The 22,671-nt window shown below is 42.0% G+C and overlaps 4 protein-coding genes across 4 annotated transcripts; 2 read left to right on the plus strand and 2 right to left on the minus strand.

Annotated features, from left to right (window-relative positions):
* The first annotated feature begins 792 nt into the window (after positions 1-792).
* Positions 793-21,897, plus strand: LOC140940492 (protein ecdysoneless homolog). Its single transcript, XM_073389470.1, has 17 exons — positions 793-1,021; positions 4,087-4,207; positions 4,894-4,981; positions 5,604-5,779; positions 6,631-6,772; positions 7,799-7,849; positions 8,111-8,242; positions 9,211-9,267; positions 9,431-9,502; positions 9,687-9,772; positions 10,291-10,382; positions 11,416-11,543; positions 12,177-12,268; positions 17,712-17,779; positions 18,615-18,713; positions 20,241-20,350; positions 21,327-21,897. The coding sequence occupies exons 1-17, from the start codon at positions 853-855 to the stop codon at positions 21,567-21,569; spliced, it is 1,926 nt and encodes a 641-aa protein (XP_073245571.1). The 5' UTR covers positions 793-852; the 3' UTR covers positions 21,570-21,897.
* On the minus strand, positions 12,488-12,898 carry LOC140940493 (histone H3). The gene has a single exon (XM_073389471.1). It carries the CDS (start codon positions 12,896-12,898, stop codon positions 12,488-12,490), a length of 411 nt encoding a protein of 136 aa, XP_073245572.1.
* LOC140940494 (histone H2A-like) lies at positions 14,340-15,437 on the minus strand. The gene has a single exon (XM_073389472.1). It carries the CDS (start codon positions 15,404-15,406, stop codon positions 15,026-15,028), a length of 381 nt encoding a protein of 126 aa, XP_073245573.1. The 5' UTR covers positions 15,407-15,437; the 3' UTR covers positions 14,340-15,025.
* LOC140940495 (histone H2B-like) lies at positions 15,076-16,222 on the plus strand. The gene has a single exon (XM_073389473.1). It carries the CDS (start codon positions 15,734-15,736, stop codon positions 16,106-16,108), a length of 375 nt encoding a protein of 124 aa, XP_073245574.1. The 5' UTR covers positions 15,076-15,733; the 3' UTR covers positions 16,109-16,222.
* Positions 21,898-22,671: the final 774 nt, after the last annotated feature.

The following is a 22,671-nucleotide window of genomic DNA, read 5'->3' on the forward strand; positions in this document are numbered from 1 at the left end:
GATTGGAAAGGTTATCTTAGCCTGCGAGCAAGCTCCCCGGACCGCTCTGGCGGCGGGGAGGAAAAAAGAAGGAGACATTGCAACTACGTCTCTGGAATCTGCATCGAAAAAGTCGATGCGAAATACTGATTGGCGGAGATGACAGTTCCATCTTTCACGTGTTTTTCAATGTTTGTTTACATTCACGCTCGTTTCCGCTTCGCGCTGATTGCCGGAAATCTGACAGCTTAGTCGACAAAGTACCACAGGCTCTCCTTTACCGCCCCGTCGCTAGAGCGCCCCGGAGAGCTTGGTCGCAGTCTTAGGTCATCTAGAAAGTTTTAGCCCAGGAGAACCTCGGAACGAGGTTGGTTTTAGCCGTCCTCAAGTAATAGAAAACCTAACACATGACTTGGGGTCCATCCTCGGCCATATGACTTTTGAAGGTGGGGACGGGGGTTATCTTACGTACTTAGGCAAGAATTTTTTCCAAAGCCTACCACTGTGGCCATATTCTTTCTTTTAATATTCATCCCAAGTCTTTTTGCTGGATATATATTTTAACAGAATTGGATGGTTGGCACCTATGCAAAGGGATGCAAGCCTCTTTAAAGATCTAAAATCTGGAAAATCTCTGCCTTTTGCATCTCCCCCGCCCCGATAAACACTATCGGTGGCGTCGTGAAATGTCGGCTGCTTTCTCGGGCTTGTCATCTTGAGGGTATTCCCCTTATTTTCCGGCCGGATCAGCAATGTACAGGAAATGTGTGGGAAACTGTTACCCAAGAAACTGGGCACTAGGTGAGCCCACGTCATTTTCCGCTGAAACAACATGGTGGCCCAAGTCGATGTTTTTGCTACGTTGCCCATGTGATGGCAAACGTCGTAAAATACAGAATTTTTGTGAAAGATGGGGACAATTTTGCCACTGGAAGCAACTTGGAAACATATCTGGCTAACTACCTTGCCTTTTTGAGTCCTATAGTTGAAGAGTTCATCTGGCAAAACGAGCCGTTCTTCCTTCACGCCAAGTCTGGGAAAGGTAAATTGTGTCGGCTAAATCCGCAAAATACCTGGCCACTGAGCTGACTATAATATAACAATGTGTGTTATCTATAATTTTCAAAGCACACCAATGCATAAGCCTGACAAACCTATTTAAACGGGTCAGGAGTTGCCAGATATTCTGCAGCTAAGCTTTTACAGCGATTGTATAAAAAAATGAACTAGAATAAAATAAAAATTAAGGTTTTTGACATCAAATGCAGCTGGAATAAGTGCCACTCTAAACTGCCACAATGGGGACGTTCTCTGTATATGCTGAGAGGTGCCTGATTCAGATGTCATTGGTTAGTGTTGATTTAAAGGGGTAAAAGTATATGAAATCAGGAAAACTCAAGACTAATAAAGGCAAAACCACTAGACAACAACAATCCCGGCAGAGGGAGGGGGATGAGTGTACTCCCCTATATGGCCTATACATGGATGTGTCCCTTTACAGGGTATGCAGGGTTGTCAAAATGCGCCCGCAACCGGCGCTATTACCGGCTACTTTTAGCTTTTTACCACCTGTAACCTGGGAAACACATATCTTTATTAATATGTGTTCCCCTACCTTAGAAACACATATCCCTAGTGATACCTAAGAATATGTGTTCTCCTACCTGGGAAACACATATCCCTAGCGATATGTGTTCCCCTACCTGGGAAACACATATCCCTAGCAATATGTGTTCCCCTACCTGGGAAACACATATCCCTAGCGATATGTGTTCCCCTACCTGGGAAACACATATTCTGAGCGATATGTGTTTCCCCACTTGGGAAACACATATCCCTAGCGATATGTGTTCCCCACCTGGGAAACACTTATCCTTAGTGATATGTGTTCCCCCACCTGGGAAACACATATCCCTAGTGCTATGTGTTTCCCCACCTAGGAAGCACATATCCCTAGTGATATGTGTTCCCCCACCTGGGAAACACATATTCCTAGTGATATGTGTTCCCTAACCTGAGAAACACATATCCCTAGTGATATGTGTTCCCCTACCTGGGAAACATGTATCCCTAGTGATATGTGTTCTTCCACCTAGGAAGCAGGTATCCCTAGTGATATGTGTTGCCCTACCTGGAAAAGACATATCCCTAGTGATATGTGTTCCCCTACCTGGGAAACATGTATCCCAAGTGATATGTGTTCCCCCTCCTGGGAAACACATATTCCTAGTGATATGTGTTCCCCAACCTAAAAAACACATATCTGTAGCGATATGTGTTCCCCCACCTGGAAAACACATATCCCTAGTGCTATGTGTTCCCCCACCTGGGAAACACATATTCCTAGTGCTATGTGTTCCCCCACCTGGGAAACACATATCCCTTGTGCTATGTGTTCCCCCACCTGGGAAACACATATCCCTAGTGCTATGTGTTCCCCCACCTGGGAAACACATATCCCTAGTGCTATGTGTTCCCCCACCTGGGAAACACATACCCCTAGTGATATGTGTTCCCCTACCTGGGAAACATGTATCCCTTGTGATATGTGTTCTTCCACCTGGGAAACACGTATCCCTAGTGATATGTGTTCCCCTACCTGGGAAACACATATCCCCAGTGATATGTGTTCCCCCACCTGGGAAACACATATTCCTAGTGATATGTGTTCCCCTACCTGGGAAACGTGTATCCCTAGTAATATGTGTTCTTCCACCTGGGTAACACCTGTGTTCCCCTATCTGGGAAACACATATCCCTGGTGATATGTGTTCCCTTACCTGGGAAACACATATCCCTAGCGATATGTGTTCCCCCACCTGGGAAACACATATTCCTAGTGATATGTGTTCCCCAACCTGAGAAACACATATCCCTAGTGATATGTGTTCCCCTACCTGGGAAACATGTATCCCTAGTGATATGTGTTCTTCCACCTAGGAAGCAGGTATCCCTAGTGATATGTGTTGCCCTACCTGGAAAAGACATATCACTAGTGATATGTGTTCCCCTACCTGGGAAACATGTATCCCAAGTGATATGTGTTCCCCCACCTGGGTAACACATATCCCCAGTGATATGTGTTCCCCTACCTGGGAAACATGTATCCCTAGTGATATGTGTTCCCCCACCTGGGATACACATAACCCTAGTGATATGTGTTCCCCCACCTGGGAAACACATATTCCTAGTGATATGTGTTCCCCAACCTGAAAAACACATATCTGTAGCGATATGTGTTCCCCCACCTGGAAAACACATATCCCTAGTGCTATGTGTTCCCCCACCTGGGAAACACATATTCCTAGTGCTATGTGTTCCCCCACCTGGGAAACACATATCCCTTGTGCTATGTGTTCCCCCACCTGGGAAACACATATCCCTAGTGCTATGTGTTCCCCCACCTGGGAAACACATATCCCTAGTGCTATGTGTTCCCCCACCTGGGAAACACATACCCCTAGTGATATGTGTTCCCCTACCTGGGAAACATGTATCCCTTGTGATATGTGTTCTTCCACCTGGGAAACACGTATCCCTAGTGATATGTGTTCCCCTACCTGGGAAACACATATCCCCAGTGATATGTGTTCCCCCACCTGGGAAACACATATTCCTAGTGATATGTGTTCCCCTACCTGGGAAACGTGTATCCCTAGTAGTTTCTGTTTCGCATTTCTGATTTAACCATTTTTTTTGTGGTTTGCATTTATCTTTCTGTCTCTCGCTTTAGTCCATTCGGCTTCTTTGTATGTTTCCACCAAAGTTTCACTTAGTAATTCAGACACAGTATTGATGCTATCATGTTTGACAGCAGCTACTAAAACAGGGAATATAATTTTGTGCGTGTCTGTCTTAATAACAAGGTATTGCCTGTGTATGTATGATTGATTTGATTTGCTTGATGCATTTGTCCTGAACATGGTGGTTAAGCTGAGGAAAGGTATCTGTGTTATGATTTTTCTGTCCTAAACAGGGTCAGGGTTTCAACCTTCCATCTGCTCATGTATACCCAAATACTGGCTAAGTACCCCCCCCCCCCGCCCCCTGGGGGGACAAACCAGTGACACGTTCAAACTTTGTTTTTTGATCTTTTCTTGTTCTCAGGAGATGAAGTCCCTGCTCATCTTTATGGGAAGACAGAGTTTGGTGACAATGTTGACAACGAATGGTTTATAGTTTCTCTCCTCCTTCAATTGTCAAAAGTTTTTCCTGAGACATGCATTAGGTGAGATAATTGTACTCTTAGTGGTATTTATAGCTCAAATGAAACATAGCAAGGTTTAATAAGAACACCAATTGCCAGGAGGCAAACTCATTAGCTACTTACAAGAACAAATACACCCAGAGAACAAACCTGTTGAGTTAGGATAGGACTTGAACTTGGAGTCTTACAATTATTGTGTTCACTGGAGTTTAATTACAGGTGCAGGTGTGGCTGTATTTTAAGTTATTTGATTAGGTATACGGTTTGAGATACAGTGTATCGAGTCACACCTGCATGTTAACAGTTGGAAGTCCATCTTTTCAGTAGCCTTAAGCATCAAAGTTTCATACTGATGACGCTTACCCAGATCCAGATCTGGCTAGTGCTTCTGATTGGTCGTGACACATGGAAAATTTGCTTTGGCCAGTCACAAGTACTACCCAATTCTGGTTGGCATCAGTATGGAATATCTGCACTTCTTTCTCAAACATCATTTCACGGGAAAACCAGTGGTGGTGTCACAAAATGTCAGCTGTTTACTCAGGCTATCATTTCAGCTGCTCTGACATACTTCCTCTCTGTAGGCCCTCTTTCTCTACTAGTTAATGCACATCATCACTCTTTGAATTACTAGTATAATCTTTCATAATGTATCTTCCTTGGTTTGATTGTACTAAAATTCTTTTCTTGTAATTTTCAAATTTCAGTGTATCTGACAATGATGGGGAATTTCTGTTGATTGAGGCTGCACATTTCCTTCCAAGATGGCTTAAACCAGAGAACAGCAAAAACAGAGTAAGTTGGCTGTTAAACATGTAAAATTTAATAACATCAAGGTTATCATTAAAGACTGTGGCTCCTCCTACATTTGAAAAAAAAAAAGATTTCTTGTTTGTCTCATCAAGTATCTTTATATCCTCATGAAATATAATATGGTATTCAGCCTTGTGGAGAGCACAACATAAATTATATTTTTCCTGCTTTAAAACTGTTTGAAACTTTGAGGGCAGATACTGGTGATTAATTTTATTGCCATTCACTGGACTTGTTTTAATTATTAAAAAAAATCATCTCACCTGTGCCTGAATAACTTATTCAATTTCTTCCATTCAGGAAAATAAGGATGCAAAACAAAAAAAATTGTAGTAAGAACTGAAATCTTTCTCTACATATCAAGGCCCAAAAAGTATCTTATGTAAGGAATTGTTGACCTGTTACACTGTTATGCTTACTGGAAATTTTTCAAGAACCCAGTCATTTATACATTCCTAAGTTATGAATTTGAACAGTCCTTGTTACAATTGAATATCGTGTTTGTGGGACAGAAAAAAATGTTTACTTTCAAGATGACCTTGGCTAAAATGTACTAGAAAATGATAAAACTCATTTTTGTAATGAGATTTTTGTTTTGTTTCAGGTTTTTATTCATGATGGAAGAGTTCACATCATCCCTATCCCTTCTACCCCTGGGGAATTACCAATTTACCCAACTGGTACCCCCACAGTTTTCCAAGCTCTTCAATTAGTATTTGGTGTTCATAACACTGTAGCAGCTGCAAAAATTCAAACCGCAATTAATCAGAGGATTAACAGGTATGAAGGTTGAGTTGATTTTGTATAGTCAGTTGTTGTGAAATCCCAATGTCTTTTACTAGAGGGATCTTAATTCAGATAGAGCTACAAGGCAAAAAATGAGTGAAAATTTTCAACTCAAGTTTGCATCAGTCAGTGATTATCAGACCAATTCAAATCCTAGGGTGATATTGTAACAAATATCATCAAAAAGTTTCATAAATGTCTCAAAATTTAATCACTTTCAGCTTCCTTTGAACTGTGACATGCATCTTGCCCATGATACTTTTTTCAGGCCCATACACTTCAATTTAATGTCTAACGACAACTGCGCAGTGCAAAGGTTTTCTGAACACTGAAAAAGGATTGTTCGCCCGAAAAATCAGTTTTGGATAATTTCTTGATAATTTGTTAGTCTCAGAGTATCATCCTATAAGCTATCTTACTTAACTGACACCCATCACTAACAGTTTTATCGTTAACAATTCAAATACTGCCTGGGTTCTTTAAACCAGACATATATTTGGACGATCAACAGCAGAGAGGTAGTAAAGAGTTCTGGGAACCTTATTGGCTTGAGTTTGTAAAGTTGTATATTTCCTCATCATAAAGATACCAATATCTAAAATTTCCTAGAAACCAAGGAGGGTTTACTTCAGATTCAGTTTGGGTTATTATAACCCTAGAGATTTTGATTTTCAACCCCATTTGATCATTCCTGTTAGTTTTTAAACAGGTACACCCTGGGCTATCAAATCTCTACAGGTCACGGCCTTGTATGGCCATATTGAACAACATGCACTTCTCATGGATCAGTTGTTAAATTGCTTAAAATAATTTTAATAAAAAAAACCTTTTTTTAATCATTGCAGTCTTTCAGAACAGTCCTTAAATACCTTCCACCATGCACATTGTTACATACCAGCAGAAATAAAATATGTTCTTGATCAAAAACCATCCTTGATCAGCCCCATTGTGCAAGCATTTTGTGAACGGGATCCTATTGACATGAAGGTTTGTCACATTTATACACATATTTCTTTTTTGTATAGATGTACCACTGTATTTACTTGAAGCAGTTATTTTCTCCTTATTAATAAAAAAATCATTTTTGATTTTCTAAATTTGGCACCTACGATCACAGCACATCTTATTTCCAGTATACATGTTTTTATTTTGGTATCAGAAATAAGTACTTTAAATTTTAACAAGAAGATTCAGATATATTTAAATAAAGAAATACAGTTTGTAGTTAGTTTGAAGCAGTTTTTAGTGTATTTATATATAATCTCCTATCTTTAATAAAAATAATACGTGTACACTATACTTGTATTAGGAAAAGGGCCACTTTCTTTCAGTTAGTGTAATAATTCTCTGATTTGTAACATAATGCGGGGGTTTCGATAACTTTTTCCATAAGTGACTGCTGATGGTGGCATAGGCACCTGTGGCTGCAAAATATAATTATTACTAGTTACATGTACTAGTAATAACTAAAGGTTATGGAGTGCTGGCAACAATGATTGAAGATCAAAATGCTGCTCCAGCCCTGTGCTTTGCATAAGTTTCACGTGACAGATGGTCAAAACATCCGTGATCAGATTACGAGTGACAAAAGGTCCAAATGTGCATTCCATTCATTCTTAGTGGAAGTCTTAACAAAATGCTGGCTACATACATGCGACGCATGCGTAGTAACAACCTGGAGATTAGGATTGTAGGCTACTCTCATTGCCTGCAGTAAATAATGCCTTACTATAAGAAATTAATGCTCTACTTAATTAATGACACAGAATAATATTATAGTTTATAAAAATTAACATGACTTTGAAATTCGCATTAATTTTCTGAATTCTTAATTTCCTATAATAAGGTATGGAATAAAATCTTAACAGACGGCTTTAAGAGGCCTCATAAGAAGCAGTAGACTGCCGATCAAAAGCATTTATTGAGACCAGCCCTGATAGTGAAATGGTTAGCTTAGATATCTTCCTAGATTTTCAGTAAATAAACTGTTAGTATCTCTCATTGTGTCAACAGGCATGTAGGAAAATGGAACAGTTTACCATAGAAAGAAGATTGATGGCTAGGGTATGTTATGTAATACCAATCTCGGTTTAATCTCACTAAGTGTAATGTTGTTGCAGGGTTTCAATTCACAGGGACTTTGCTAGTTCTCTTCTGAATTATTATTATTATTATTACTATTATTATTATTATTTCATTTAGCATGGCATTATCTTATAGATATAGAGTCAAAAGAGCAAACCATTTTTGTAAAAGATTTAAGTAATAAGTCATTGAATAACTGTTTACTAGAGAATGATGTTCAATTGCCATGTTCTCTTGTAGATACGTTTTACACGGTGTCTCTTTGCTCAGTTATCTCAACAACCATTCAAACAAGAGAGGCGCTGCTCAGGATGGACTTTGCCTGCTATATCTAATCCACAGTACAAAGCTCATGAGTTGGGTCTTAAATTGGTATTTATGGTTATATTATTGTATTGTTGTACTGTATCTGTTTATTTTAATAATTTTATCAGTAAGCAACAAAGTATATTTATTCTTATCAGCGCTAGAGTGGGTTTACAGAATAATAGTGCATATGATATGTAACATGAGACTATATTTTTTTACGGGTATGAAATATTTGCATCAAATAAAATGAAGGGGTCCCCTGTAGTAAAGCCTTAAGTTACTTACGACAAAAAGCTAGATTGTTTAAATTACCTTGTATGTACTTGTGAATCAACAGGGAACACTTGATCTGGAGTAATAAATTAGAGCCCTTTCTCCACACACCCCTTCAATTTTGCTGTTCTGTTTCAAGCTTGAAATACGATCAAAATATTCTTTTCTGTAAGTGTCCACGTGCACTCTAATAATATTAGTGTCCTCCCCTGAACAAGTACCTACCCACTTAGACTGCGAGCAGTCCCTCTTTTTCTTCAGCTTTAGTGAGGGGAGTGCACGCACACACGAGCGTGAGAAACACTTGGTCATTTGCGCAAGAAACGCGTGGTCATTTGTGTGTCTCGCTCGTTTTGCTTGCGAGCCAAGAAAAAAGAGAGACTGCTGATAGTCTACCACCCACTTGGCCAAACTAACAAAGTGCACCTCCTTTTCTTTCCTCATTTTATTGAATAGAACAATAACAAAAGGAACATCTGTTCCTTTTCTGACTTTTATTTACTTTTTTAATCTTTGACTACACCAGGCAAGTTTAAATTTGAATATTTGGAACCATTTTTTATTTGCATTGCCTTTCCAATTTAATCTCTGTCCATACTCCATACAGTGTTTGACCTGCTAGAGTGGTACTTGCAGTTTAGTAGTTTAGCATCTGTTAGCATTCAGCCAAAGAAACATGTTTAACTACCCTCTGTCAGAGAGGAGTTCATGAACAGAGATTTTGCGCCATCACTAAGTTGATTATTGTGTGTTTTAAGGCATGTGGATTTCAGATCCTGTGTAAAAGAAATGAAATGAAAGGACCCTGTGCCCAGGTAGATAAAAACCTTGTAATTGATGACACTCAATAGAGATTTGTTATGAAAATTGTTGCTTTTCACTCAAATTTGATAATCAATTAAGAAATAACATTTTTTTATGATGTTGTGCAAAACTTTGTGTTATTTTGTTGTTTTTTCTTAATGGTTTAACCTTAAGGAGCCAAGTGATCCTAAAGGCTCAAAGTGGGAGACATTTCTGTCTTGTCTGACAAAGCAAGGTTATTTCAAGGTAGGCAGTTTACAAGCAGATGTGGTGTTAACTCGTTGAATGGAAAATTGATTGCCATTTTAAAACTTATCTCTTTTGCCAAATTAGTGTTTCATTTCCTTTCCACGTGTTGGTCTTCTGTTGAATTTAAACTATAACAACAGTATTGAAAAGTGGCTAATACTTAAAACATTTTACTTTGTAGGGCGAAATAGAGGGTTCAAAACTGTACCAAGACCTCCTTTTGAAGGCAAAGCAGCAGTTTAAGGAAAATTTTACAGTAGAAAACAGGTTTGGCTACTTAAGTCTTGAAAATATCTTACTGGACGGCATCAAATACGTCAAAAAAGCCAAAACAACAACGTTCGCTTGCATCAATTTTTTTGTTACATGTCTTTGCCGTCACTGCACGATTACGACGTGAGTTTTTCTATTTTTAGTGTTTTTTCAAGAACGCAAACAAGCAAAATATGCGAGCGCGGGCAAAAGGTGCCACGCGCGAGGAGAAGCGAGTTGCGCGTGTCACCTTCTTCGATCGTGGGTGGCGATTTCACACGCTCCCTGAAAGTAGGGACTACTCGACTTCTACAATGTACTTTAGCCTTCCGCGCAGACGTCCGTTCGCTCATCACGCTTTCCTCGCGTTCGTGGAGAAGGAACGCGCGACGAAACCCACGAACTAAGAACGTCCGCGAGGGAAGCCACAGCCTCTCTAAGTATGTGAAAGGTTCATGTAAATGAAATTTGGACAGTTTAATGACAAAAATCTCTCCAATTCAAACGTTATTCTCTAACTTTTTTAAATAAAGGTCTGAGCCTGGAGAAGTCATCCCTAGAATCTTGAAAGATGCATGGATAGACGTTGAAAAGATGAAAGAGGAACCACTTCTTCCTGAGGATGGTGAGTAAGATATATCTCTGAGAATTGTGCAAATTTTTTTCAAAACTTTATCGCATAGCGTATCATCTGTAACAGGGTCATGCTCACCTGCGTAGCAAGCGATTTGGTGCGAGTTCCTCGAGAAAGTCTTTTCGCTCTCTTTCCAGCTACTTAACGAACTCGCGCTAGGGTCATGTAGGTCAACGTTTCACTGCAACTCCATTTTTCCTGTCTAGAACTAAAATGAAAAACTGTGGATTTTGAAGTTATTCCTCCAAGTTGCGCCCAATATAGCTTGTCTCAGGCGTTCAGATACATTGGAATCCCGTTAACGCGACCACCGTTGCGCCATAAAATTCGGTCGTAATAACGAGGTGGTCGCGTTATCTTCAAAATAATAAAATAACTTGGTGATTTTTACGTTTGGGTCCTTGAAGAATAAGGTCGTAATAACGAGGTGGTCGCATAGATAGACGGGGTGGCCGTAGGGCGGGGTTCCACTGTAGTGCCAGAGAGTGGCGCGAAATGGAGAGCGGATGACCAAAAGGCGGAAGAAAGGAAGAGGGAGAGAGTAGGTTCCCTCAACTTCTCTCCCTACCCCCACTCCTAGCTGTTTCTCCTTCTCCCTTTTCTTTGCGCCGTACGCCCATTGGCAGAGCCTTTCTTCTTGAGAATAGTTAACAGGTCGTTTCGATACAAGTCGTTTCGATACAAACTACACATTTTGTTCACTTCAAATATAGTTTGCGAGTGAACAAAAAAAAAAACATTTTGGGTGAATATCTTCGTTCTTTAAGCAAAGTACGTGGAACTATTTTTACACCTCAAATGAATAAACTCGTATCGAAACAACTTTGTATCGAAACGACCGGTAACCGATAGACCTAAGACTATGCCTTCCTTTAGGCCGGGGAAGGATAGCCTTCTAGCCAAGAAGACCACATACGAACGTCACATTACTCCTCACAAGAGATGAGAGCTCATCTTTCACTCACTTAAACAGGAGTTGTTGATACTCTCTTTTCCTTTCATTTTTGGCTAACTGAATATGCAGATGATATCTGGTTAAATTTGTCTGACCAAGACTTGGAAGATATCCTTTCAAAATACAGTGATCCAAAGTCAACGCAAAATGGAACTGACGATGGAACAATAACTAGTGAAAGTACACTTGATGAAGATGTGAGTACTGTGTGTATGTGTGTTTTTTACGTTGGTTCATGTCTTTATCTCTTTGAAATTGTAAATGAACTTTGAATAAGTTTGTTTCTTCCGTCTTTCGGGGTCTGCAGTCAATTCTATCTAAGACGGATACTAGGGAACCGGCACTAAGTGTCCGCCTAAGAGAGATGTTCGTCTTAACCCTTTAACTCCCAATATCCACATATAAATTCTCCATACTGATCTTCATGCTTTTCCTTAACGAATTAGTTGAGAGAGTTTGATAACAGATCAAAGCATTTTCCCTTTAGTGATCATTTTATTAACTCTTATAACCATTTCCCTTGCCAATATGTGGATATTGTTAGGAGAAGATTGATGTTGGTCGCTATTGAGACTAAAAGGGTTAAGGGAGAAAAGAAAGGCTTTGACCAACTCTATAGGTGTCTGTTTTACAGGTGTCCGGCCTTTAGGTGTCCGTTAAGAGACAGTCGACTATATAAGATGTTATACTGGCGGAAAAGTGAAAGTACTTGCATCGAAACGACCAGTACTCAACCGAACATTTGTAAACGTGGCGACTGTATTAGCAAGGTAGCGCTTACATTAACGTTTCTCCATGTTACCATTTGCTTTTGTTCGTTCATTTTCCAGAAGAGAAGTGCTGTCGACCTTGATAAAGTAACTCGAAGTTTGAAATCATTTGTGGATAAAGTGTCAAGTTATGAAGGAGCAGAATTTCCAGGGTAAGGGTTTTTTCTTATAGTTTTAAGCGTTCGCCGCGCATCAGCAAGTCATGAACAAATGCTTTGCCGTCGTTATCAGTGCAGATGACTAACTCTGCACTAAGGCAAAAGGAAAAACTCCTAAGCAGTAAAAACATTCGTGACATTTGGATCATGTATGTTGGTTATTGCTTTCATTAATGTGGTGGCTCCTAAAGGAGCCGTTTGTTTGCAAGCGACTTATGCTCGCTCTCCGCGGATTCGGCGGGCCAACTGAATGTCCTTGGGCATAATGGTGACGCGCTTGGCGTGGATGGCGCACAAGTTGGTGTCTTCAAACAGACCAACAAGATAAGCCTCGCTTGCCTCTTGAAGAGCCATCACGGCAGAACTCTGGAAGCGCAAGTCGGTCTTGAAGTCCTGAGCGATTTCTCGCACAAGACGCTGGAAGGGAAGTTTGCGTATCAACAGCTCGGTAGATTTCTGGTAACGACGGATCTCACGAAGGGCGACTGTACCAGGCCTGTAACGATGAGGCTTCTTGACTCCACCAGTGGCAGGCGCGCTCTTTCGAGCTGCCTTTGTGGCTAGCTGTTTGCGTGGAGCTTTTCCACCGGTTGATTTACGAGCAGTTTGCTTTGTACGCGCCATCTTTGAAGACTTGAATATCAAGGAATAAAAACAAGAACTCACCGGTTAAATTTATATATGGCGGGCTTCTTTCTGATTGGTTCAGAGTTAGGGTATTTGATTGGCTCATTATAAATCTTTTACAGATGGGTGTTCAAAGTTCGATCCGAAGTAGTTGTAAAGATCGATTTTAGCCGGGATTTTGGCTTAAAACGATACTCTGTGGCAAATGAACTGCATAAGTTACTACTAAACTCATCGGTCGTAGGCTTATACTGCACTATCGATTTGGTAAAAACATTTTCGCCCCTCAAATGCTGGATGATTCTTACGCAGCTAACGTGACTTGCCTGCGTGACTTGCCTGTAGCATATTTTGCATTCGTTTATCTATTATTAAACTGACCCTTGGACTCTTAGCATCGTCCAATAGGAAGATGTTATCGTGTAATGCTTTCTGAGAGGTCATTCTTTGCCTTATAAAAGCGTCGAGCCGTGAACTATCGGTTATTACTCGATTCTTCGAATTGTGTTAAGCATGTCTGGTCGCGGCAAAGGAGGCAAAGGTCTCGGAAAAGGAGGCGCCAAGCGTCACCGAAAGATCCTTCGGGACAACATTCAAGGCATCACCAAGCCCGCTATCCGTCGTCTTGCTCGCCGTGGCGGTGTCAAGCGTATCTCTGGCCTGATTTATGAAGAGACTCGTGGAGTTCTCAAAGTTTTCCTCGAGAATGTGATCCGTGATGCTGTGACTTACACAGAGCACGCCAAACGCAAGACCGTGACCGCCATGGATGTGGTGTACGCTCTCAAGCGCCAAGGACGTACCCTGTACGGATTCGGTGGTTAAACTACACGTACACCGTCATTACAACAAAAACGGCTCTTTTAGGAGCCACTAAATTTCTTAAAGTCATGACCAATAAACCGATTCTCAATCTTTTTGAGTTGAAACATCAAGCGCGCAATTCCTGCTAGTCCAATTAGTTTCATGTATCTCAAACAAACAGTGATTCACGTAGCCTGTACAAAGACGTTGTTTCATTTTTCTTTCCGTTCTTTTCGAAACATCGGCGGGCGCTGGCAGTCAATAAATCCCCGCGGTTGTTATATTTTAACACGCGCGCACGACGGACTTTTAGAGAAAATAGAGTGTCCGTGAACAGGCAATGATTCACGCTGTTCGAAACAATGGCAGTTTCATTTATTTCTTAATTTCTTATCCTGGCTTCAGAGGTCTTGTCTCAGAATAGGGGACGAGCCCAAAGGTTTTCCATCGTTTAAATTATAAAATATGTAGCTCTCGAGATCGGACTTCTGATCTCCTCGTGCGTGACGCTTCATAGCGCGCTGCGCATCATGCTCGCTCGACTTTCACCTGATGTCTTTTAAGATCCTAGGGTTTATTGTGACTCTTTCCCCCCTATTTTAGCCTATTCGAGGCGTTAAGTAAGAAGCAGGCTACCCCTACAGCAACCTAGTCTTTCATTTTAAAAATTGATGTCTTGTATTACACAGGCTAGTTTTTTGCGACAGAAAGCAGCGGGCGCAATTTTTGTAACGGATCGTGAGTCCCGTTCCCGCCCGCGCGTACACTTCGGTAATTCATTCAAGTGGCTGTTCTAAATTTACATTTGAATGAAAACTTTGAAAGAGACAGATCAAATTTTTTTCGGTGTACGGAAAGGAGACCCGCTTAAATTCGGCATAAGGGGCTCTGGAGTTCGGTCGTTTCGATACAAGTCGTTAAGATACGAACTCGGGCAGTGATATTGCACAAAAATTTCGATCACTTCAAGTATATAGTTTGCGGGTCTACATGAAAAACACTTTGGGTGAATACTCTTCGTTCTTTAAGCCAAGTACGTGGAACTATTTACACCTAAACTGACTAAACGTGTATCGAAACGACCGTAAACCGGGGCTCCTGGCATAACTAAATGTCTTCAACTAACTTCAGAGAAACCTTTTCTTATCATTGAGGGCATTTTGCTCGTGCAATAAATGAATTAGGCGTTTTATCTGTTTGTCTTTTTTTTTTTTTTTCGTTTTCTCATTGGTTTTATGACTGCATTCTCTGTTGGTTTAGACTTTCATAACATTTGGTGGCTCCTAAAAGAGCCGTTTGTTTTTAAGTGAAAGCTTCAGTTTAAGCTTTCGGCTTCTTCTCAGTCTTCTTGGGCAGAAGAACAGCCTGGATGTTGGGAAGAACACCTCCTTGGGCGATGGTGACACCGGCGAGAAGCTTGTTCAACTCTTCGTCATTACGGACGGCCAGCTGAAGGTGACGAGGGATGATTCTTGTCTTCTTGTTGTCACGAGCAGCGTTGCCCGCCAACTCGAGGATCTCAGCGCTCAAATACTCGAGCACAGCCGCCAAGTAAACTGGAGCACCTGCACCAACACGCTCGGCATAGTTGCCTTTGCGAAGAAGACGGTGAATACGACCGACAGGGAACTGAAGCCCTGCTCGGGATGATCGGCTCTTGGACTTGGTGCCCTTGGCTTTGCCTTTACCGCGACCAGACATTTTGGATAGTTCGAATTGATAGTTCGTGTACTCTACGAGGACTCAGAAATGAGCAATGTCAGGCGATCTGCATTTTTTATAATGAACTGTTTTACATACAGGATCGAAATGCACCAATCAAAACTTGTTCATTTAACATGCTTGTTCATATGAATCACATGCAAAGAAAGTTGACCGAGGAGGTCACAGTATTGAAAGAAATGTGAAACCGGCCAATCACCGAACGAGTATTTCGATCCGCATGTTAATTGATCTTTCCGCTCCTTTGACATAAATACAAGATACATCGAGCTGCGAGGCATTTCAAATCCATTGTGATCCACAAACATGCCACTCAAAGTTGCAGGAAAGAAAGGCGAGAAGAAGGCTGGAAAGGCAAAGGCCGCCGGAGGTGATGCAAAGAAGAAGAGGAGGGGAAAGAGAAAGGAAAGTTATGCCATCTACATCTACAAGGTGTTGAAGCAAGTTCACCCTGACACTGGTATCTCCAGCAAAGCCATGGGCATCATGAACTCGTTCGTCAACGACATCTTCGAGCGCATCGCCACCGAAGCTTCCCGCCTTGCCCACTACAACAAGAAATCAACAATCAGCTCTCGCGAGATCCAGACCGCCATCAGGCTGCTTTTGCCTGGTGAACTGGCGAAACATGCCGTCAGTGAAGGAACCAAGGCCGTGACCAAATACACCAGCAGCAAGTAAACTCACTGCGTGAGTTTAACCCCAAAACAAACGGCTCTTTTAGGAGCCACCACATGCGGTAAAAGTCAACGGCCAATACCTATTTCTCATTCATTACTGGATTTGATTGTTCAAATTTGTTTTCCAATTCAGTGTAATACGCGTTGTTTTGTATGCGAATGAATATCGGCTTCCCGCCTAAACCCAGCTAAACGGTTGAATGAATTTTTAAGTGACCGTCTGTAAAAAAATTCTCCAGTTAGCTGCCTATTCCTCTCATTGTCACAATCAGAGTTCTTCATTCCGTCTCTGTTGATGGTTTTTTGCAAACTTTTGCATTTGTACCGACCTTGTATATAGACTGCGAGTAGTCTCTTTTATTCTTCAGATTCAGTAAGAGGAATGCACGCGCGAGTGGCAAAGCCGCGAAACGAGGGCACACGCGTGGCCATTTGTGTGTCTCGCGTTTTGCTCGACGGACTACAGAAAAAAGAGAGAGACTGCTAGTAGTCTACTTTGTATAAGGCTAGCCTGCGAGCAAGCTCTCTGATTGGGGGAGTCGCGAGAGCTGACCGGTCGTTTCGCTATCGTCCCGTTAGCCTGCGTAGCGTGGCAGTTTTGTTGGGAGCACTAGCTACTGAGCGGTGAAGCCGCAAAAACGCGCGCGAACGAGCGGCCTCGCCGACTTTATTACTTTGCGCGCCCAACCCAAACCGCCATGCTACGCAGGCTGTCCCATTCGCTAACGTCTTATGTCGTTCCGCTAAGAAGCGAAAGAAGCGTTGCGCATGTATAAGCTTCGTTCTCTCAGCCATGATACAAAAAAGTGCGATACGCCTGTAAATGCCTCGTTCTTTCACCCAGCCAATGATCAGGCGAAAGCAGTCATGGAACTGACCCAACACGTTTGCGTAACGATTTTACGGCAGTAGGAAAGATTAGACCGGGGGCGGTCGTCCTCGTTTCTCGTAGCCTGTTCCGTCCAGGCTCAGAGTTAGTCGGGCCTGCTGAATTGAGAAAGCGCGAACACGAAAATAAAACGGGAGGAAGCTGGGGAGAGAAGGGGCGGGGGAGTCTCTCTCTGTCTCGTCCCGCCACCTTTTCGCGTGCCTTTTACTTTCGCGTCTTCTTCACTTTCTGAGAGCCTGGAACAGGCTACGTTTCTACTCACCTCTCACGCATGCTCTCAAGCCAATTCACTAAGGTCTGTTTCCAGCGTGAGAGCGAAATCACGCGTGGTGTATCGCGATATTCCCCCCGCTTCCGTCAGTATGGCTATACTCAAGAGGGACTCAGGAGCCTATTTGACTCGTTGCCCAGTCGTCTCTCATTATTAGTATTTGGCGTGGTCGTGGAAGACTAGAACGGGCTCTTTAACGAAGGCAGGAGCCGATTACTGACGAAGGGTTCGAGCGTGATCTCGCGTGGTTTCTCGCGATATTCCCCTCGCTTCCGTCAGTATCGCTATACTCAAGACAGCTCTCTTGCTATACTGTATCGTCCTCGATATCGTAATCTAGCCTTTTTAGGGGGTAAAACGCGAACGATTCTTAATATGTAGGGTTAGATTCATGCTTCGCAGCCGACAAAGTTCTACTATCTAAACCAGACTTTTATTTACCAGGGAAAAAGAAAGCGACGAAATTCAGTTCGATGCCGCCTCCTTTATGGACACAGTTGGAAACTTATTGGGTAGGTTTTGTTTTGTTTTTCATTTCACTCGCATTTCTTGTAAAGAATGATTGTGGCTTTTAGATTTAACCTGTTCCAGTAAGGCACGCGAACCCGACTATCTCGGAAGCTGGAACAGGCTACTTTTAGATACTTGTTAGAAATATTTGTGATTCGTGATTTACAGTTTTTGACTTATAACCTGATTGCGATAAATGATAAACGCGATTCGTGAATAATTTTTGTAATCATTTCTGTCATTTTTGATTTGGTGAATCAGTGAGCCACACAATTATTGCGATATGTCCAGATTCCATGCGTGAGCGTGAAAGAATATTGCGATCATTCGTGACGCGTGAAACGATCCGTTGATTTAACGGGGATGAATTTCTCATTGAGCGCCGCCCTCGAATTACAGTCGAACCTCCGCTAACGACCAACTCTCCAGAACGGCCACTTCTCTACAACGGCCCCTTTTTCTCGTCCCGGCGGACAAAAGAATCCATACACTGACTCGTTTCAACCTCACTACAGCCCGCAAAAAATTCACAGTTCAAGTCACGTTTCATGTCACGTGATCGGGTTTGATTGGCGGCGCATCAGTAAAAACGTCCGTGATTGGATAAAGCCTACAGGAGGAAAATTCCTCCTGTAAATGTGGCGCTCTGCAGGGGATAAAAGTCCTTCGCGCTTTGGCCAACTACCGGAACCGGAAATGAGAAGCGAAAGACTTCGAGAAAGTCTATACCACAGCCACTTTCTTCTGTCCCCAAGGTGGCCGTTGTGGAGAGGTTCAACTGTAGTATCTTTCTGATTTTTAAACCCACAACTGTACACTGTGGCAATAATCTCCTAGGAAATAGAACGAGCAACTATGACGAAAGCAGTGCCGAGAGTGAAAGTGATGAAGAAGACGTGGAGCTGTCCTCAGATGATGAGCACGAATCGGATCAAGGTCAGAGGGAATTTCAGAATACTTCAATACTTAGAATTCTGTAATTTCGTGAAACGTTTGCAGACTTGCCAACCGCCAAAAGGCAAAAAATGTGAGAGTCTGAACCTGAGCTGGGAAAGGTAGTGAGAAATGTGTAAAAAGCTTGTAAAATGTCGTGAGATGTCCCAAATTTTCCTATTGGAAGGACTTTTAGTGGAGGTTATGGGTATTGGAAATCACATATCACTTAAAAACTGGGGCAGTAAACATCACGATCAATTTTACGACTTAGGTTTTGTAATTTTGTATGTGTGGTTGGTGGCCATCTTGAGAGAAACAGCTTCCCATTTGGTTGCAGCGGCAAGTAGCGGTAAGCTAGAAGAATGCAATCAAACGCGACCGCGAAGCGTTCTCTTTGGATTGAACTGGCTATCTATTAATATGTAGTTAGACGCGTTTTTGGAGTTTGACTTTTCGAGAAATCGTGAGAAATAAGTTGCCAACTCGTGAAAGCGTGAGATAGGTCGTGAAATCGTGAGACACACGACAAAGTCGTGACACTTGGAAAGTCTGTGTTTGTGGACGTCAGTCAATTTAGGATTTAGGAGTGAACTTCTACAACTGGGCTTTTTCTACACCAACGCCGATAACCTTTCGTGCCGACAAAAAAGCTATCCTACGGCAACCAAACGCACAGAACTGTGTTCGCACAACATTCAGTGATCAAAAAACACATCAGGCATCTTACCAGGTTGGTTAGCTGGGGAGATTTGGTGCATTAAATCGCAATCCTTCACTTTTATTTACGTTCGTCTCGGTGGCTTCCAGTCCCCGCTCCTGCTCATTTATTTCCTTATGGTCCACACTAACATAAACTCCCACGCAGCTGTTTTTGTCTCGAGACAAAAAGGGCTGTGTATGGCACTTAGACTAGGAGTAGCAAAAAACCGGTCCGATGTGTGACGATCCACTTTCACGATGGGGAGGGTTGTCCAATACTCCAACAAATTTATGCATGGCATTGTAATGTATTGTCTTCACATTGCAATACTGTACTAAAGTTTAACAGTACAGAACGAAGCAGAACAATGAGAAATTTAACAAAGCCATGCATAAATTTGTTGGAGTATTGGACAGGTATGACGATGGGCGCGACGTGGCGTAGCTTCGCTCCGTTACAGAAATCGCGCTGAAATCACCGTTCTCATACGTGAACAGAAGCCCTATCCAGTATGGTTTTCGTGACGGAACAGTAGCTCTCCATTAATCCGGTACAGTGGGAACATATAAGCTTAATAGTGGATAATGCGACAAATGACTGAATACCTGAACATAGTATATAACCTCGTTCCCAGGGTTCTCTCCTACCCGCCCTCCGTAGGGCGGGTAGGAGAGAACCCTGGGAACGAGGTTGCATAGTATAGTGTTAATCAACCCAACTGAAAGAAACACTTGAAACAAACATGTTCCTTTCAGCAGACGTTTTATTCATTTGATTCGTAACTGCCAGGCCATTAAATAAAACAGGCTGAATCAATTTACTTTTAGGTGTTCAAGGAAACATGCAGTCCGGTGGGGAAGATAAAGAATTGACGTCATATATGGATCAAATGGATGAGGAATTATCGCGGACATCAATAGGGGAGAGTTTTGAAAAGGTGAGTGGGATTTGCCTCCTCCATGGGCTTTCATGAGGCTTAGTGACAGAACAAGCGAGAAGCGCGACAGCTGGGGACAAGGGAGACAAGCGAGAAGCGCGAGAGGGGATGATGGGAAGGCGCGCGCGCAAGCGGGAAGTGATCCCCCTTTCCTTCGTAATTAACTCAAATTTCCCCACAAAGTGATGGCGAGCGACTGGGAACGAGGCGGGAGTGGGATATCTTTTTAGACCTCGTCGACACCAAATGGGTTATCAGGATATCTTTGACGACGAATGAAAAGTTTTCCGTCCTCACTACCTTTCGCGTGTATTGTTTTTCCCAAATGCATGCATGGTAGTTAGTGCATGCGCACTGTCATGGAGACCATAAGTTGGTACGCTACATTAACTTTTTAAGGCCTGTCTTCGCAGAGTCCTGGCTGAAACAACTAAACCTTTTTCCCTGAATATTCCCACCCTAGCGCGCGTTTTTTTAAAAACTTACCAAATTGATTGAGGGAAAAAGCGAGTGAGTTTATCCAGCAGATTAGGGCAGACGTTGTCTATAACACCGGTGCCGTGGGGATCGACGGCGGAGACGGGTGGCTGTTCCACCACCTCCTTCCCCCCACCAAACCCACCACGTCTGTCAAAAATGACATTATTTGTTTTTGGCAAACAGAAGTTACATTGTTAGAGGGGAGGAGAGGAGGGAATTTAGCCCCTTAGCTTCGTCACATTCACCACTTGAACTAATCGCACACTTTAAGACTGGTACCACTAGAGTCTTAGATTTTACGACTTGAACAAGTGGTGAATAGTGGACAGGTGTGTTGGCTTCAAACCTATTGCGAGTTTGCTGAACCTTGAAAGGACAATGACTTCCTATACGAAGGTAAAAGTAATAAAGTATAATTTGTTAATCGAATACAGATACTCTAAATTAAACTCATTCATTGCTTGTTTTTTAATTCATATTTTTTGTTTTACCACAGAGAGGTGCTTCATCTTTTGAAGCTAAATCACAAGGCACTTCTGAAAGCAAAAACAGCGGAGCAGTTAATGAAGTTCAAGGGAGTGATGACGAGGACGCGCCAGTTGATGTGGACTTCAATCTTGTTAAAAACATCTTAGAATCCTTCTCCACACAGGAGGGTCTAGCTGGACCAGCATCTAATATCCTTAGTTCCATGGGCGTGTGGCTTCCCCCGAACGCAGACTTGACGGATACATCATGAATGCTGTTGTTTTGCGTTTGTCTAGATGGCTGCGGCTGGATAATCTTAGTTAAAGCTATTTATGCTCACTGAAGAATCAAATCTGCTGCGCAAAGAGTAGAATCGTGCGCCAGTGTAACTCTCGAAGGAATTTACTCTCTGGGTAAGTTTCAGAATTAAAGGGCGTGTGCTCCTGTGAACTGGGATATCACCAGCAAGAGAGAGAGAGAGATGGAATCTGTCTAGATTTTTCGTCGCGGACCAGTCGGGTTAATTGTGTGTCACCAAATTCCTATTCATAAAGGATATGCTTAAAGTTTAGACTTGCAGAAAAACCACTGAAAATCCACGAGAAGAAAAATAAAGAAAACCCATTTTCTTCTTGAAGGTTCCAAGTTTGATTTACTTGTCATTGCTCTGCCTTACGTTATCGCGAAATACAGGTCACGTGAGGAGGCACGTGTTACATTCTATCATTCTATCGATTACTCCAGCTTCGATCAACTATCACAATAAGTAAAATGGCTAGACTGGAAACGTTTTGGGAAACAAACGATATGATTTTTTTTCCCAAATTCCATGCAAAATTCCCTGGTTGTGATTTAGCACATACAGCGAGCTCGTTTAGGAGTGTTTCAATAGGTAATTAGGTATCGCTTTGACTACGAAAGAAGGAGTTCGCTTTATGACTCTAGAGACATAAAAGGGTCATATGGAATGAAATTTTAACGCCGTTTTCAGAAAACATATGCTGTAAAAACTAAAGCTATATAGCCTGTCACAGATGCAAAAAAAAAAAAAACAGCTTGGTAATATACCCCTGGGAACCGTTTTTTGTTCATCTTAGCGGTAGATCCGGCCCGTGAATAAATTAGCACATCTCTGTCCATTCAAAAGGTCATTTTGTTTTATTTGAAAAGAAAACAAACGAATGTGGGCAGCTTGTCAGGATTGTTTACCTCCTCTATCTCATTTCTGTTTACTCTTCACCACTAAACGTAGTTAAATATTAAGGAAGAAAGAGTCCATCCTTCTTGAAAACCGCAATCAAGTATCGAATTTCGGAGTCAGCCGCGAGTTCAAAGTACTGCAGTTAGAACCGGCTTGAAACAACTGTCTAAAA

The sequence above is a fragment of the Porites lutea genome, chromosome 6 (genome assembly GCF_958299795.1).
Source record: "Porites lutea chromosome 6, jaPorLute2.1, whole genome shotgun sequence".
In the NCBI taxonomy this organism is placed as follows: Eukaryota; Metazoa; Cnidaria; class Anthozoa; order Scleractinia; family Poritidae; genus Porites; species Porites lutea.

Bases quoted from the DNA above. Each gene is read 5' to 3' on its own strand.
- LOC140940492 (XM_073389470.1), top strand. From the start codon at position 853: ATGGCAAACGTCGTAAAATACAGAATTTTTGTGAAAGATGGGGACAAT. The intron at 9,268-9,430 runs GTAGATAAAAAC...TTTAACCTTAAG, and splicing joins TGAAAGGACCCTGTGCCCAG to GAGCCAAGTGATCCTAAAGG. The intron at 11,544-12,176 runs GTGAGTACTGTG...TTCATTTTCCAG, and splicing joins AAAGTACACTTGATGAAGAT to AAGAGAAGTGCTGTCGACCT.
- LOC140940493 (XM_073389471.1), bottom strand. From the start codon at position 12,898: ATGGCGCGTACAAAGCAAACTGCTCGTAAATCAACCGGTGGAAAAGCT.
- LOC140940494 (XM_073389472.1), bottom strand. From the start codon at position 15,406: ATGTCTGGTCGCGGTAAAGGCAAAGCCAAGGGCACCAAGTCCAAGAGC.
- LOC140940495 (XM_073389473.1), top strand. From the start codon at position 15,734: ATGCCACTCAAAGTTGCAGGAAAGAAAGGCGAGAAGAAGGCTGGAAAG.